This window comes from Trachypithecus francoisi, unplaced genomic scaffold, assembly GCF_009764315.1.
Source record: "Trachypithecus francoisi isolate TF-2019V2 unplaced genomic scaffold, Tfra_2.0 Lachesis_group15, whole genome shotgun sequence".
NCBI lineage: Eukaryota > Metazoa > Chordata > Mammalia > Primates > Cercopithecidae > Trachypithecus > Trachypithecus francoisi.
Window position 1 is genome coordinate 85,750,836 of NW_022681460.1, and position 18,850 is coordinate 85,769,685.

The window sequence follows — 18,850 nt, forward strand, 5'->3', positions numbered from 1 at the left end:
CTTCAGAGATAAGGTGCACTGTCAGTGAGCAGTAATCATTTGAAAAGAATCTTTTTTTCTGAGCAGTAGTTAAAATATTCAGTAACCCATGCTATTAACAGATGTGCTGTCATCCAGGCTCTGTTGTTCCATTTATAAAGTACAGACAGAGTGAATTTAGAATAATTCTTAAGGTCCCTAGGATTTCTGGAATGGACAATGAGCACTGGCTTCAACTTAAAAGTCACCAGCTGCATTAGCCCCCCACAAGAGAGTCGGCCTGTTCTTTGAGAAACTTTGAAGTCAGACATTGACTTCCCTTCTGTAGCTATGAAAACCCTAGATGCCATCTTCTTCCAACAGAAGGCTATTTTGTCTACGTTGAAAATCTGTTGTTTTGAGCAGCCACCTTCATCAAGGACCTTAGCTAGATCTTCTGGATAAACTGGCTGCAGCTTCTGTATCAGCACTTGCTGCTTCACCATGCACTTTTATGTTATGGAGACAGCTTCTCTCCTTAAACCTCATGAACCAGTCTCTGCTGGTTTCCAACTTTTCTTCTGCACCTTGTTCACCTTTCTTACCTTTCACAGAATTGAAGAGAGGTGGGGCCTTGCACTGGATCAGGCTTTGGCTTAAGGGAATGTTGTGGTTGGTTTGATCTTCTATCTAGACCACTAAAACTTTTTCCATTTATCAGCAATAAGGCTAATTCACTTTCTTTTGATTTGTGTGTTCACTGGAATAGCACTTTTAATTTCCTTTAAGAACTTTTCCTTGGCATTCACAACTTGGCTAACTGGTACAAGAAGCCTAGCTTTTGGATTATTTCAGCTTTCGACATGCCTTCCTTACTAGGCTTAATCATTTCTAGCTTTTTTTTTTTTCTTGCATGTCCTTCCAATGTATCATTTCTAGCTTTTGATTTAAAATAAGAGATGTATGACTCTTCATAGGGGAATGGCTGTTTGGTGGAGCAGTCAGAACACACACATTTATCAATTTGGTTTGCTATCTTATATGAACACAATTCATATGGTGGCGCCCCAAAACAATAACGATAATAACATTAAAGATCACTGATCACCATAACAGATATAATAATAATGAAGTCTAAAATATTGTGAGAATTACCAAAATGTAATTGACACAAAAAGAGCACATGCTGTCAGAAAAAATGGCTCAGAAAGACAGCTGATACGGGGTTGCTACAAACCTTCGATTTGTTAAAAATAAATAAATAAACTGTCTTTTTAAGGCAATATCTGTGAAGCACAATAAAGCAAAACACAATAAAACAAGGTATGCCTGTATTTGTCTTCTTTGAGTATTTTCATGTTACTTTAAAAGTATATAAATCAGGTTGTCTTGAAGCTCACAATTTTAAAAGAATAGTGTCTGGTTTGAAATAATAAATCTGAATCAAAACAGAGCTGGCTCTTTTGAAATACATTCACATTGCAAAAAGTGGAGAATAGCTCTATTCTGGATGAAAGATCTCCGTAAGTGTACACACTTTCCACCTGGAAACGCAGTTTTATATGAGTCTGTCTCATCTCATGCCATCTAACAGATGCATTTACATATGAATCTTTGCTTCCCCTCAAAACATCTTTCTCAGGGAAGAAATTGAAGTTTTCAATTTTTGCAGGTCACCTACATTTTCTCTTCTCAAGGTGAAACTTTCTGGCTGGGGTCATTCTATTCCTAATTACAAGCAGCAAATACAAAAATGCCTGGTGTGGAAAGCCATGGAGGCCTTCCCTGGAGAAAATGCTTTCTTCATGTTCATGAAATAAAATTAAATTGAAATGATTTCTAAATCAGTATTTCCAGACTTCATTATAATTATATTTAAAGCCAGAAGTATAAAAACTATGGGTAGTAAATTCTTTTTTTTTTTTTTTTTTTTTTTTTGAGACGGAGTCTTGCTCTGCCGCCCAGGCTGGAGTGCAGTGGCCGGCTCTCAGCTCACTGCAAGCTCCGCCTCCCGGGTTCACGCCATTCTCCTGTCTCAGCCTCCCGAGTAGCTGGGACTACAGGCGCCCGCCACCTCGCCTGGCTAGTTTTTTGTATTTTTTAGTAGAGACGGGGTTTCACCATATTAGCCAGGATGGTCTCGATCTCCTGACCTCGTGATCCGCCCGTCTCGGTAAATTCTTAACTGATCAATATAAATACTAAAAATGCTCTAGAAAATTTTCAGTGTATCATTGTCAAAACATAATATTTAGGAAAGTATAACATTGAGAAAACATATACAACTAAGTTTAAATATTTGCCAAGATAAAAGTGATGCCAAAAAAATTAAAAGTAAAGATAATAATTTTTAAACAACACTCACCAATCACAATGGAAGATTCACAGTGATAATAACCATTACTTTGTTTTTTCTTCAGCATGGAACAAAGATCTATGCGATATAATATTTCTTCTCCAAATCTGTGACTGATAAACTTTTCATATAAATCAGGATCTATTTTTTTCACTCCCTTGAAATGAAAAAACAAATCAATCAATCAATCATTTCACCCAGGCAGCCAGTTCATAATTACATCATTTTCCTAGAACCTGATCATTACATCTTAGAATAAAGTACACCATTGTCTACTGGCACTTGAAAATCATATACAACAATAAAATTGTTGTAAAGTTGTTTTTCAAGTCTCCCTGCCTAGAACGAGTTGTATTTAAAAACCATCAATAAAGAGTATTAGGTTTAAATTTGGCAGTTTTTAGAACTTCATACATTTTAAGTTCCAGAAATAATAAAGTATACTGAGTTAAAATTTTGAGATACCAAGGAAAGACTAATCATGGACAACAAAAATGGAGAAATGGATAATTTTTTTTTTTAATGCAGTCACTCTGTCACCCAGGCTGGTGTGCAGTGGCGCGATCTCGGCTCACTGCAACCTCCGCCTCCTGGGTTCAAGCGATTCTCCTCCCTCAGCCCCCTGAGTAGCTGCGACTACAGGCGTGTGTCACCACACCCAGCTAATTTTTTGTATTTTTAGTAGAGACGAGGTTTCACTGTGTTAGCCAGGATGGTCTTTATCTCCGGACCTTGTGATCAGCCCGCCTCGGCCCCCCAAAGTGCTGGGATTACAGAGGTGAGCCACCGTGCCCAGCAAAATGGATAAATTTTTTAAAAGTAAGGTAGGAAAAAAATACTATAAATCTTTAAAAAGTAAGGTGGATCGGCCGGGCGCGGTGGCTCAAGCCTGTAATCCCAGCACTTTGGGAGGCCGAGACGGGCGGATCACGAGGTCAGGAGATCGAGACCATCCTGGCTAACACGGTGAAACCCCGTCTCTACTAAAAATAAAAAAATACAAAAAACTAGCCGGGCGAGGTGGCGGCGCCTGTAGTCCCAGCTACTCGGGAGGCTGAGGCAGGAGAATGGCGTAAACCCGGGAGGCGGAGCTTGCAGTGAGCTGAGATCCGGCCACTGCACTCCAGTCCGGGCGACAGAGCGAGACTCCGTCTCAAAAAAAAAAAAAAAAAAAAAAAAAAAAAAAAAAAAAAAAAAAAAAAAGTAAGGTGGATCTTAACATTTTATAGTGGAAAAATGTTCTAATTAGAGGATGTAATTTTTAAATTCCTTATGTAAGAATCATCTGAAAGACAATTAAAGAGTACTTGAATTAGAGCAGGGAGGTCAGTGGATCTTACAAGTTCTTCTCTATCTGCTCCTCCTTACTTTCAGTGTATTTTCTTAGCAGAAACAGTTGGTTGTTGAAAAATTACAGTGGGATGGCCTTGGTACCTCTGTAGTTTCCCCAAACATGGGAAAGAATATATCTGCCTCTGCTATACTATACAATGGCCCTGCAACTCAGCCTCAGAGTCCCAAAATACAGTCCATAAGATTAAGGTAATGAGAATATATATTTTCTCTTTTCAATGACAAAAACTTAATTAGAAAATTAGTTAATGAAAAAAATCATAAAAGCAAAACAATTAAATCACTACAAACTGCTACTGCTATAGTTTATGTGTTTAGTTTTTCCTACGCAAATACAAAGTACATTTTTTCTCTTCTATAGAATGTGGTTGTTCCCTGAGTACTATTTGATAACCAGCTTTATATTGTCAGTAAATATGCCATGTCAGTAAATAATATACAGATGTGCCAAATATTTTTCTCCATAGTACTTCATTGCATGAAAGTCTCATAATTTATTCATCCAATTATTTACTGTTGGACATTTAAGTTGATCTTAATTTTTAATATCATATTAAACATATTTCTATTGATGTATGTTTTTGCTCAATGTCTAGAACTGGACTCCTAATCTCTCCCCCTTACCTCAAAGGGTTATGTGGACTAAGTAAGTTAATTTATAAAAGTGCTTAAAACAATGAAATATAATAAATTATATATAAACACACACATACACACAGCCATTATCATTAGTGAACTTTATGTAATAATTTCATTTGAGATAAGATTTCAAGAACAAAAAACATTGAGTAAATGGAAAATGACCAATCATGCTTGTCTTCTAAATGCTTGTATGTGTGTGTGGGTGGGGGGGTGTGGAGGTTGGAGACAGTCATTCCTTTAGACTGGAGAGAAGACTGGCAATAACATAGCAGACAAATAAGAACCTTCAATTTTCAAGAAACCAATGCCAGCACTCACCAGCCACTATTGCTATAATCTTCACTTCCGTTTTGTAAAATGTCATTTTTTTTAAAGAAATAAAACATGAGATTGACTCTCGTCTTCTAGGCTTATTAATTTAATTTCAGCAAAAAGTAAATGCCAACTGTTTTGTAAGAATTATTCACAGATGACTTCCAACATGAGTCTTTAGGACTTAATTTTTACTAGCAAGTGAAACGGAATTAATTGCTTAACTCATAATTCACAGAGAGCGCTATGGTTCAAAAAGGCATGAGAGGCATTGAAATTATATGCCCTGATCAGAAAAATCTTCAGTAATAAACAATCTAGAAATAGCTAAGCCTCTGCATTGTCTGATATATATTACAATTTCAATATGATCTTCATTCTCTGGAGAAATTTTTTGTTTGGCAATATATTTCTTTTCTGATAAAATTTATCTGAATTGATTTCACCATCCAGCTGCAGCAGGTGGTGTTTCCTTTCATACTAAAAAGAAAAGGAAGACTATGATTCTGAGAAAATAAATGAGACCTCAAAAGTGGATCATTTAGCTTAAGACTAAGAAGGGCCCTGTTTTCTGAATGAATCCACTGGGATGGCAAAATAGTTTCAGAAGCATTATCCTCCCAGATTTTATTTTAAAGCCAAAAAGGCTGGGTGGTGGCATTATTTTCAAGCTGTGGACCCCCCAAATTATTTTCTGCTTCTCTTCGTCATAGGCCAGACCCTTCATCATAGGCTAGACCCAAGGCACTATTACTTAACTATCAATGGAGGTATACAATGTTAGGAGGGTTCAAAAGATATCGTGAGAATTGTTAAATTTGACCTATAAAGGCTAAGAGTTGGGATTATGTCACATGCAGAAGAAAAATATGTGAGGTATCTTTAACAAATCATGCTACAGGTGTTGCAACCCTGGAATTTTGAATATGATTGGAGATGGTCTAGTACTTAGAAGGTTATATTTGCCTTGAACCTAACAGGGACAAGGCATATTTTTAAGGGTTTCATATTTATAATTGTACCCAGTATAAGTGACATTTCAATTATGCAACATAACATTAGAAGAGAAAATAGGATGTTAAGTATGGAATATCAGACTTTGAAACAATAAATTAGCGAAAAGAAATGTCAAACAGAAAAAAGTTTTCAAGACTATCTTAATTAATCACTAGAAATGACTGAAGTTTTAACTTTTCTTTAGCCTAGTTTCAGTCACAGTTTAGGCAAAATTATCAGTGATGTTCAAAGACACTTGATAACCTTTGATACAATGTACTGTGAAACAGGAATTTCATTCTTGGTTGTAACTTGGCACTCAAACAGTCCACTCCAGAGAAAATGCCACCGAAAGCATAATGAATATTTTTAGAATCATCTGATGGCTCAATCTGATAAGTAATGGAAATTATTTACTCAGGAGGCATTCACCATATCATTTACATTTAGCTAAATGATGTGCACAATTTAATATGTACCAAAGAGGGCTCAGACTTATATTACTATGCCTCTGACTCTATTTTTAACACAGGAAGTAGACAGACGGTCACAAAAATATGGAAATTCACATTTGTTAATTTCAAAGTGAAAATCATTTAAGATTCTAAAAAATAAGATACATTTATTCATCTTTAATTCCTATGACAAACTTTTTGTCATCAGAATAATGGAAATTAATATTAAGAAGGTTGAAACTTTTTTGTAATAGAAGATAACTTCTTATTGTTACTTGTTATAACAATCACAACTTCCATGATGAAAATATAAACAAGCTTCCTATAAGACAAAGAAATTATTTGTCCTACTGATAATAAGCTTGGCATTCCTGGATCTCTGCTATGTTTTCCAATAGTTTATTGCTGTCATACAAGTAGCTATAAAAGACATATATATTTCCTGTGATAATGACTTGACAACAAAATTAAGAATGTGATTTAAGAGGCAAACTCGCTTTCCATTTTGGGCATTGGCTGGTTAAAGAAGAATCGTAATCTCTTATGCTTATTTTTGTAAGTGGCAAAAAGTTACATTTGTTTAATGTTATATTGGTTAAGAAACTGAAATCACTTTTAGTGATCACTGCCCCAATGAAAATGTACATACTGGCAATTCAAAGTTATGAAAACATTGTATATCGGCATGGGGCTTATCCCTGGCAAATCTTAAAGTTCTTCATGACTCCTCCACCTCTTTCCATAACTCCAATTTTTGCTGTTATTTGCAGTATTTTCATTTTCACCATCCTCCTGATACAGAACACTTGGTTACCTCCTTGCCAGCTGCAGCCTTCGCTCAGCGGCAGCTTTCCCTCAGCTCCTCTGAGTCAGGAGGAGGCTCAGTTCCACCCCAGCCTGTTCTTGACAGGGAGGGAAAGAGATGAGGAGTTTCACTGCACCAATCAACGGGCTCCGGAATAGCATGGTGATTTTAGATCGTGTCCAGCACCCAGGGTGAGAACGGCCTTACAGCCTTCCCATCTTCTCCTCTGGCCATACTGAGCCAGTCTATATGGCTGGGCTCTGCTTTGGTCCCCTGGTTGAATGTGCCTGTTTCCTGTCTTGCTGAGGCCCTGACACCCCACCTACTGCCTGTCAGTTAGTTTACAGAAGGAAACGTAAGGAGTGATGAAAAATGGAAAAGTCAACAGTACTTTATGTGGCCCAATTACTGTGGCCCAATCTGAAAAAAAAAAATGATGCCTGCTATCATCTGTATTATAGTAATAGAAAATACAAAGTATTTACTATGTACAGGCACTGTTCTAAGAACTTTTCTGAACTCATTTAATAACCACCTATTATCCACAGATAAGAAAACTAAATCACAGAGAAATGAGGTCACTTACCAAAAGACACAGGTAGTAAGAGATAGAGCTTAGATATAGATTCAGAATAAATAGAGAATATAATATATTGAAAAGAAGAGCAGAATAATAATTTCAAGCCCTCCATTATTTACTTTAAAATATTAAAATTCTAAGAATATTAATCATTCTTAAGATATAATCATATACATGATCATATTTCCAAAACCAATGTCAAAATTACTTTGGGAATCTCTAGCATTCTAAAATACCTGCCCTTAATATAGTGCATGAATATTAATAAATCAAGTGATATGTATAGGTCATAGTAAAAAATAAGAAAGAATTCATGGATGCTACTTATACATAGAAAAAATTATCTAAATAATCCAGCCTGCAAAAAGAATGTTTCTTATACTGTTGATATTCCAAATAATCAGGTAAAATACTGGCACAGATGGTCTGAGTTTTCTGGACCAGCTATTTATGTCCATATATAATACTTCTCAATTCTTAATTTTGTTTTATGCTAAAGCATCTATTCGGTTCACCATGGGATTTTTTTTAGGCAAGCCATCTCCCCACTCCTATATTTATAAACTTCCTTTTAGCATTCCAGCCTGGTTTAATGTTCAGGCTTTATGGAAAGAAAAAGCAGAAACTTACCATTTTAACTAACATTTACAGTATTACGCCTTGCAGTAAGTAGTAAGTAGAAACACAGCTGCTAGAACCATACATTTTAAATCTACTGTTGACACCTCCTTTTACCTGTCCTAAAACTTTAAGAAGCACTGAATGCTCCTCGGTGGCATCAAGTGGCTAGGAAAGCAGACACAGAGGGAAGATAACACGATTCCTAATAACAGAAGTCACGTCACAAAAGCCACCAAGAGAAAATGCTGTATTGCCTCCTGGTCCTAACGTGTCATTCCAGGAGGTGCTGGCATCAAACAGACCAGAGGAAGAAACATGGCTTTGGTCCACAAACATTTGGTTCATTTATACTGACTAAGGCCATGTTAACCAGAGAGAGAACAACAGGTCATTGGCACCCAAAAAGTTCTCAAGGTTGCAGGCTCAGTACAACAAGCGCAGTCCTGGAACACTGCAATGCCTTTATTTACAACACAGTCTGTTTCCATGTAAGCTCATTCTTTGTCTACTTAGCCAACCTCAATTCTTTCTTCTCAAGTCCTCCTCCTTCTCATTTCTGGCAGGAGAGACCATATGCTGTTTGGCCACATAACTGTTTGTTATACTTGCATGTGGCTTTCCTCAGTATAATGAAACAAAGAAGGGGCTCAAAAAATGAGGCATCCAAGAACGATTCCTATATGCTCAGTCTCAGCTGAGCATTCAACTCCCTTTCATCAAACTCCAGCTGTGTTCTTGGCTTAGAACAGTCTTGTGATCACTCGAATGTAAACAAGCTACAGCCTCCTCCTCCTTCCTATCATCTGTTTTCCTAATGTTTTGCTCTTTGGTACATGTTCTCCTGAATTTACCAACTTAACCATTTATTTCTATATATCAAAAATAAAGCAAAATCTCCCACATACACTTACAACTTAATCTATTATGTTTCCTTGTTTCAATGCAATAGCTTTTTCCTTCTAATATACACTTTCTAACATTAAGTAATTAATGCCAGTAAGCCACTGGTATAAAAAATTCTCAGGACCTCAACAATGAAGCAGGAGAGTGGGGCTGTTTGGTAGAAAATCATTCAGAAATAAGTTCACAGAAAAGTCCTAACTTTAACTTGCCCCATAACACTGGCCTGTGTGTTGCAACATACTTATATCGTGACAGAAGGTGCTGTGCTTTTATAGCTTAGAGGTCAAAAGTATGGAACCACTCACCTCCATGTTATCAACAGATAGAACTTCAGGCCTAACTGTACCTCAGGTACCACTCAAATGAAAGTTAAATACTGTCCCTAGACAGTGTAGAAGAGACTGTACACTCTCAAAATATTTTAAATGCATCCACAGACATCACTAATTGTAGTCTTGTAACTTTAAACAAGAAAGACCTAAAGCATTTTCCCAGATCCTCCTGCTCCATGTACCTAGTACCTTCTACTTTTCTAACTTTCTTATGAACTACTCAATTTCCTGGACCCTTTTCCCATCAACATTCTTCCTTCTCACTTTTCTCCCCCTCACCCCCAACATCATTCTCAATAGGACACCTTACTTAACCTAACTCAGCCTCTTACTCTGCCTAACTACCCAGAAGTATTCCCTGAATACTACTTAGGAAAGATGCCCCTGTCTAACAGAGGAAGGGCTCCAACAACTGAATATTACAAGAAGTGGGTGAAGAAATGGGAAAGAAATAGTGGCATTGCGATCTACATTGACACTCCTATAGATTAGGAAATGGAACAAGGAAGAAAGGTGCTCAATGATACAAGCCTTTCACCTTATTTGGTTTGGAACTGTTCCCTGGATATCATAACAGATATAAGGGAGTCTAATAGGAAAAATAACAATAGCTGAATATGGAACAGTCCTTAAACATATGACCCAAGAATCATGTGTAGCCCTTAAACCAAAAATGAATGTTTCTCTCCAGATAGAGCAAGAAATGTAAACAAAGACTAAGTATGACACACATGGCTGTGTAAAATAATTTTTTATATAACACTCAACAGGAACCTTGCCCACATTTCAAACTTAAACATTTAATTGTGAAATTTCTCCTTGTTTATTTTAAAATACAGATCGTCCCTGACTTAGGATGATTCAACATACGTTATTTCAACTTCACGACATGTGAAAGCAACATGCATTCGGTAGAACCCATACTTCTAATACTAATACAACCATTGTTTTTTCACTTTCAGTGCAATATTCAATAAATTGCATGAGATATGCAACACTTTACTATAAAAAATGGGCTTTGTGTTAGATGATTTTGTCCAATTGTAGGCTAATATAAGTGTTCCGAGCACATTTAGGTAGGCGAGGCTAGGCTATCAGGTTTGATAAGGTAAATGTATTAAATGCATTTTTAACTTATAATGTGTTCAACTTATGATGGGTTTATCAGAATGTAACCCTATCATAAATTGAGGAACATCTGCATAGAATTATAGGGATTACATAAATTTTCTAATGCATTCAGAGTCAGCCTGTATCTATAAACATTAGATTTGCTTTTTAAAAGTACAGTTAAAACAGGCATCAGACCAGTCAGTAATTTCCACACAGCCTTTTCTTTTAGACATTTCAAAAATTAAAAAGAATATTTTCCAGTTTTTCAGAAGCATTTCAAGACTAATTTAAAAAGCAGTGAGTGTAGTAGGAAAAGCAAACATTGACAAAAGACAAGGAATTGGTATCTTAAGATAATAGAATGCAAAAAATTATATACACTGGCATATTCCCCTTTTGCTGTACCCACTAGGTGCTACCATTGCATACACAGACCCCAGAAAGCTAAACAAGCCAAACGACACTATCCTTTCCATGTCCATCACATACCCACTTTGTACATCTTAGGTACCTGCCAATAGGGATATATGTGTGATGGAAAAGTTACCACCTGTTGAGAAGTATGTTTGCTGTGATTTCCCTATCCATTCAGCTTATTCCCAGGTGACCACTCCCTGGTAAATTAAATTTGAGAGATATTTGGGCTGGTAGTCCAAGAGCACACAGTTTACCATTTTCTGATTGTCAGGGTAGGTCAGGGAGGGTGAAGAGCAAGGTGGGATCCAAGGGGGCCAAGTCATGACACATGGGATGTGTAAGACTAGGGAGGGGCTGTTGCCAAAGGTGCAGGATCACTACAGGGAGTCACATGGAACATTCTCCCAGGTAATGAATGGCCAATAAAAATCCCACAGTAGTGCTGGAGACCAAACCAGAAAATACTGTGAAAGAAATGTTCTGTTCTAAATAAAGTTACACATCAAATTATTATAATCAGATCCAGCTGTGGGGAAGGCAATAGCCAAGGAAGGAAGAGAGGTAGTTTCATACTCTGGTCTTCAGCTTTGGGACAGTATAAAGATACAGTTGCACTAAAAGGCCTTAAAGATGGATCTCCAAAATGGTGTCACAAACCTGGCCAACAGTTAATATATTGCCATCAGTAGGGTTTAGAGACAGAACACCTCCTGTAGGAACCAAACTGGAATTCCTGTAGTCAAGGGTGGCTAGTCCCTAAGATGATATGAGGAATAAGTGTTGTTAGGTCCTCAACTACAGATAAAGTGAGGCTTGGCCCCGGCAAAGAGGCCAATAACCTTTTTGCCTTTTTAATTTACTAGAGTAACCAACTGAAAGAGAACTGAATTGGTTTAGTAATTTGAAGAACTAGTATTATTCTATTTTTAAGGTATCTTTCCTTGAGAGAGTAAGATTCTGATGGTCAAAATAAACCAGCTCATATATAGAAGTGGAAGTATAATTCCAATACAAAGTAGTTATGGTTTTGGATTGCAACCTTAATTCCTTCTCATATCTGAGTCTCTCAAGAAAAATATAGCTTTACCTTCTTTCACTACGCAGTTAATTATTTTAATAAGAGCTGGTTGGCCAATCTTTTCAGTGACAGAAAATCTTCTTGCCATCCAAATAATTCCAGCTGGTTTGCTTTTATGTGATCATTTGAGTGGGTCAGTAATTAGCTATTGTCACTTACTAAACAAGGTAAATAGTTCCGCATCAACACAATTTTGGAATAAAATCTTAGGTTTTCTTGACCATATATTCTATTTTTCTTTACCTATAATCAATCCACTGTGGGGTTTGCCAGTTTCTTATATTTTCATGATGTTCCACTTTGTCCTTGACTAAGAAAATGAAATTAATTACCAGTTTCAAAATGTCTAAAAATGACTCTCTGAGAAAAACATTTTTCCCATAACTAATGGTAATCTTTGAGATAGAATTTTTATATTTAATATAATTAAGGCAAACACATGCAATTTTAATTAACTTGAATACTCTGATACTGCATCTTTTAATACAAGTTCTAAAACTCTGTTTCTTCAATTATATTTAAATCAGAAGTTTATCGGGCTGGGCACAGTGGCTCACACTTGTAATCCCAGCACTTTGGGGGGCCGTGGCAGGTGGATCACGAGGTCAGGAGATCCAGACCATCCTGACTAACACTGTGAAACCCCATCTCTATTAAAAATACAAAAAATTAGTCGGGCATGGTGGTGGGCACCTGCAGTCCCAGCTACTCGGGAAGCTGAGGCAGAAGAATGGCGTGAACCCAGGAGGCAGAACTTGCAAAGAGCCGAGATCGCGCCACTGCACTCCAGCCTGGGAGTCAAAGCAAGACTCGTCTCCAAATAAATAAATTAAATAAATTAAATAAAAAACAGAAGCTTATCTGTAGATGCAACTGCTAGAAAATAAATGTGTACACAGAATCTATGTGTTTAACGACAAAAAAAAAAAAAAATCACTTAAAGCCGGAATTATCAAATCAGCATTTCCTAAACCTGTTCTACCAAATACTAGGGCTCCAAAACAGTCTGTGGAAAAAGGACTTGCTGGTCAAATGCATTTGGCTGGGAAACAGCGCTGAGTGAACTATATGACTGTTCAAAACATTTACTGCCCCTCCTGTGGTGTCCCTTCCGGGAAGCAAATTATATATCCTGCTATGTTACACTCAGAAGGGACCATGTGACTTGCTTTGGCCAATAAAATATGATCAGAAATTATGTGTGTGACTTCTTAGCAAAAGCTTTAAGAATCAGCATGTTCACCAACTCTCTTTCCTTCTGCCAGAAGAGCAGAAAAGTCCTAGATGGAGGCTGCCCAGCCACGGTACTGAGTAAAGACAGTGTGGAGCAGAGCCAGAGGATTCATGAACATGGGCAAAAAAAAAAAAAAGAATCTCTGTTGTTGTAAGCTCTTGAGATTCACAATAAGCATTTGCATTTCAGACAACCTAAGAAGTTCTGACATAAAGAGTTAGATTAACTTTACTTCACCCATTATTGCTAACATTCATTGGATCACAGATCCCGCCCTGCCTCACAGAAAACCCTGAGAGATGTTCAGAAAGAAAAATCTCAGAAAATGCTATTGAAGATACTTGCTTCAAATCTCCATTCCACTTTGAAGATTTAACATTAGGTTCACCAGTCATTTCTTCTAGGGTTTTCGAAGTTGTCAAAATCTCTAACAGAATCAAGATCAACCAGGAATCATTTGTAATCCTGACTTCAGTCAATTTCTAGAATTTCCCATAAAATAATTTAGCATTCTGTTTACTCTTTCTCAATTTTTAAAGACATATAAAGTACTCAAAGATTCCAAATGAATGTTAAGCAGGTTTACCTTTGTAAACATCATTTCCAATTGTTAAACAATTGTAAACTTGTTTTTTTTCAATGTACAGAAATAGACAACAGCATAAAGTTGAAAAAATACATTAGAAACACAAGTGAAAGCACTTGTTATAAATAGTGCTCTTTAACATACAGTAGATGACAGGGTTGACTAATGTAATCTAGAGTATCTCAGAAGAAATTACAATTCTATCTCCTGAGAACTCACTGAATTTTTAGTGTTAAAAAGCCATTAAAACAAAGAGATTTGCTGTTCAATGCACTTGGAAATACGAAAAGTGACTCAAAAACAACTAAAAACTGTGAGTAATTAAGCCATTTGACACAGGGAGATTCAAAAACAGTTTACAGAACCAATCTGCTTTATCTTGCACCAAAGATATTTTTAAAGTTTTGTCTGGAATAATCAAGGTTCACTGAATATCCAGTGCATCTACAAATGCCCTCTTTGAGGGATGAAGGAAGGAAGTGGCAGGGTAGTCTTCGGGCTTCTCTGTGCCTCTTCTTTGTTAGAATAAAGGAGGATTCTTTAAAATGTAGAGCCCTGTGAAAGCTTGCCTAGTCTGTCTCCCAGGTCAGGAGGGCCTCTACCACCAGCCCTTACACATAATTTGGTATTGACAGGATTTCTCTACCTCTCAGTTTCACTAAAGATGTAGTATGTGGCTGGGTGCAGTGGCTCACATCGGTAATCCCAGTAATTCCAACACTTTGGGAGGCCAAGGTGTGAGGACTGTTTAAGGCCAGGAGTTCCAGACAGCCTGGGCAACATAGCAACACCTCGTTTCTAGAAAAAAAAATTTTTTTTTTAATTAGCCAGGCATGGTGTGCACACCTGTAGTCCCAGCTACTCAGGAGGCTGAGGCAGGAGGATCATTTGAGCCTAGGATTTGGAGGCTGTGATGAGCTATGATCATGCCATGAACTCTAGGCCTGGGTAACCAAGTGAGAACCCAGTTCTTTAGAAAAAAAAAAAAAGACGTGTAGAGTGTTTTTCCCATTGTCCTTGTTGCTCCATCTGGCTTCTAGGAGGACAAGTGGAAAGACTCATATCTAAATTGCCACTATCTTCCTATCGGTACTTGAAGACCTTTTTTCTTTCTGTCTTTCTCCTTCCATGCAGACAAGAAAGCCAATAAGAAGTTAGAAATATACATATCTGTGTGAAGCCAAATTAACCAATTTGGTCAAAGTGTTTATCTTATAGACATTTCAGGATAGCACAGGTGTCAAGAGTCCTTCTTGTACAACAAGTCAATAGAGATCGAGAGAGGCTAGGTGATTTTTCCAGGACTAAATAACAGGGCTAAAACAGGAAAGCTCATGCTCCTTTAAATTTACTACAGGGATTCCTTTAAGAAGAAATAGTCTTCATGCTCCTAAGTTTTAAAATGGTTTATAAAAGCTCACTGTCATGCAGACCCCCAAAAGTGAGTGGCAGTCAAATTATACCAGGCCCAGTTAAAATCTTGAAAAAATATGCAGCGATAGATATAGATAGATAGACAGATAGATAGATAGATAGATGGCTAGCTAGCTAGCTAGATGGATAGATGGAAGTAAATAACAGTACTGAGTGAAGAAAGATGACATCAGGGCTCACAGTTAGGGAAGGATGCAGAGTTAAGGCTGAGTTCAGCCAACCTAATGTAGAAACTTTTCATTACAATTTTGGTTCTGTATATTCAATCACCAAACAATTCAGGAACTGGAATCTCCTCTTAATGGTAGCATTAGAACAAAATTTTCATCCATATGCTCTCTGTTTCCATTCCTACCAATAACTGTCCTATATCCTCTTCTCCACTCCCCTCAACATCATCTTCATCAGGTCCAATGATCACCCTTCAGCCCTTACTTTTTGCATATTGAATTCTGCCCTCAAAACAAACCAGTCTAAAGTGAAAGTCACTAACAATTTTCAAAGATCATTTTTTTCATTCTAAAGTACTCTCATTTTCTGACTCTGTAAAAAAAAAAAAAAACACTGCTGCAAAGAGGTGTCATGTTCATAAAACATACCTTTGTCAGTTTAAGAGCTACAGTAGTAATTTGAAAGAGTCATAAATCAGGGAAGGTATCTAAGAAGCCCAGAAAATAATTTGTGATTAAAAACAACTGACCTATACATTAGGAGATCATGTTTATTGTTTGAGGATGCTATCACATTTATTTTTTGAGATCTGCATTAAGATGTTTGATTTGAAACTTGTCTTCTTCTGCCACCAAGTGTTAGCACATATTGCTAACCAACCAAGATTTGCAACATTGAAATCACTGAAACCCAAGTTTATTCAATAAGAAAAATAAGTCCAAAAAGATATACTATAAAAAGCATAAAGCTGAACAAGTTAGCAGACTGGCTATGTCAACTAAATTCTGAATAAAACTACAAATAACCTGAACTTTAGTTACTGTTTCAGAGACAGTAATTTAATACGATTTTCTGAGGCTTTATTCAATGAAAAAATTACAAAATACAATGAAAATGATTTCTTTTGATATTATGCACTATATCCACTAGAATTTCATGAAACTAAGAATATGCAAAGCTGACACATTGACTAAATGTCTCCTGGTATTAGAAAGATATATAATCGCCAAGAAAAGCCTTATGTTTCACGGAATCTGTCCTTAGCCTCAACTCAGCTCTCTAACTTGGGAACCAGAATACCATGCTGTCACAGAAGAAGTTTCACATCAGGACATTTGATAGAGAGAGTTTCTATATTTTCAAAATTTTGAACACAATACATTGAATGTTTAGATCCCCACTGGGCTTTTGGTTACTGCTGCTACATGCAATTACCTGCCAACAGGTGCCTACCAGAGGACAGGACCCCAGAAGTCCAGGGACTTCTGCACCAAACACTTAACACCCCTGGGAAATCCTCGCACTAGATCTGTACGACCTCCCAGGGGGTGAACACTCATCCCCTGCACCAGCCATCTCTCCACGTCTTTAATGTCAATGAGATGTTTTACCTTCATAAACAAACTGTTTATAGCTCTGACTTAAATCTAATTTTTTAAGTTGACATGGATAATACCTTTTCAGGTTATTTTTTATTTTTCATTGTAATTTTTAAATTACAATGACAGATGATTAAAAAAATCTCAATTGGGTTATTACTACAGAATATCGCATTACACCTCCTATAGACAATAATGAATGGACCAGCTATCTTACTATCTCAGAATTTTCCTATAATAATCCGGAGCATGCCTCTACACAGCACACCCCTTTTTACCAACAATCATCATGTCTACCCTGACAACAGTAGCACCAGTACGTTAGGAGTGCATCAGTATTATACACAAAATCATTTCCAGACTACCCTCTAGCAGGTCAGATTGAAATATAAGGAGGACACCACCTGGAATCCGTCTTTAAAACAGAGCACCTTAACAGGAGGTATCATTTAGCTCTTTTCTAGATAGTCTCACTATATACCACCCCTGCATACCAGAAACTGAAGGAACACTCCCATGACAAGGGAAAATCTTCAGGTTTCCTCAATCCAGTGGCTACCCCACACTCCTGCATTGCCATGGGGCACCTAACTTTGCTCATCACCACTTCTTATTACACTCTACTCACCAAGGTCCCACCATTCCTCAGAACCCCAGCAAACCAAAATGGGAATCCTTAGCATGTCAAGGGGGATTTACTATATTCTGAGTGATATTAAGGTCAGTTCTATTCACTTACCTACCAGAAAAATCATGGGCTAAGAGAGCAATTGTGGGAAGTCACTTTTTACCTCTAAAATGCATTGAAACACATTAAGGTGTTGGCAAGGCAAACCCAAGAAAACCATTTTATACAATTTTAATTATACTACATATTCTACAGTATAGATTTTATATACTACATAAACAGTACAGCGTTTTATTTACCTTTGCATGCTGTTATAGAATCCTTATATCTACTTCAATAGCTACTTATATCATTTATACGATTTACCATAATTGACTTAAACCTTTCCCTATTGCTGTGGGAGTTATTTCTATTATTTCCCTATTATTGATAACATTTCAGTAAACATCTTTATGCATAAAGAACATCACTTTTTAAATTATTTCTTTAGAATAATATCAGCAGGTAGGACATCTTAAATAAAATGAGATTTTTTACATTTTTTTAATGTCAGTTGCATAATTCATAGCTCAAAGGGCCATATCAACTTTATATGACCTCTGATAATCTTTCTACCACAAGTTTATCCTACCACATGCTCTTCTCATACACCATGGTTGGGAGTATAAGCTGCCACTACTGCTTGACAAGGCAATTTGAGGTGTTTCTGAAAGTTTATAATGTTCAATACTCTTTGCCCTTAGAATTCCACTTCAAAGAATTGGTTCTCTGAAATACTAGCATATCCACGCAAAGAAAAGTGAACAAGGAAGTTCATAACAGCATTGTTTGTGGTACCAAAGAAACAGAAATCAATCTAATTATTCATCAAGGGAAGAATGTTTAAATTATGATAAATCAAAATAATATTGAGAGTTTTATTTGTGTTTTAAAGAAACTATATGTGTGTATGTATGTCCATATATATTTGCAGTGCATAGAAAAAGGTCTGGAAGGATCTACTGGCAGTGGTTACCTAGAGAGAGAGACATTCTGTTGGAAGGAAGTGGGTTGCAGGACGGTAATGAGGGAGAAACTGTACCTTTCACTCTATAGGTCTGTATGTATTTTAATTATTTACAGTAAGCATATATTCAGCTAATAATTTTATAATTAGAGTAACTTTTTAAATAAAAAATAACATACGTGGAATGAGTCCAATCTCCTAACGTGCAAGTGGAGAAAAAAAAAAAAACTGGGGGGCGGAGCAAGATGGCCGAATAGGAACAGCTCCAGTCTCCAACTCCCAGCGCGAGCAACACAGAAGACCTGTGATTTCTGCATTTTCAACTGAGGTACTGGGGTCATCTCACTGGGGAGTGCCAGACAATCGGTGCTGGTCAGCTGATGCAGCCCGACCAGTGAGAGCTGAAGCAGGGCGAGGCATTGCCTCACCTGGGAAGCGCAAGGGGGAAGGGAATCCCTTTTCCTAGCCAGGGGAACTGAGACACACAACAC

The 18,850-nt window shown here is 37.1% G+C and overlaps 1 protein-coding gene across 3 annotated transcripts in view; it reads right to left on the bottom strand.

Moving 5' to 3' along the window:
• AKAP7 (A-kinase anchoring protein 7) overlaps positions 1–18,850 on the bottom strand; it is a 161,269-nt gene that overhangs the window by 64,511 nt on the left and 77,908 nt on the right. For 2 of the 3 annotated variants that reach the window (XM_033235448.1, XM_033235449.1), the window contains exon 7: positions 2,324–2,471. In XM_033235448.1, coding sequence (XP_033091339.1) covers positions 2,324–2,471 — 148 coding nt within the window. Of the gene's footprint in view, positions 1–2,323; positions 2,472–18,850 lie in introns of those variants that run through there. The other variant, XM_033235451.1, reaches the window with a different exon arrangement.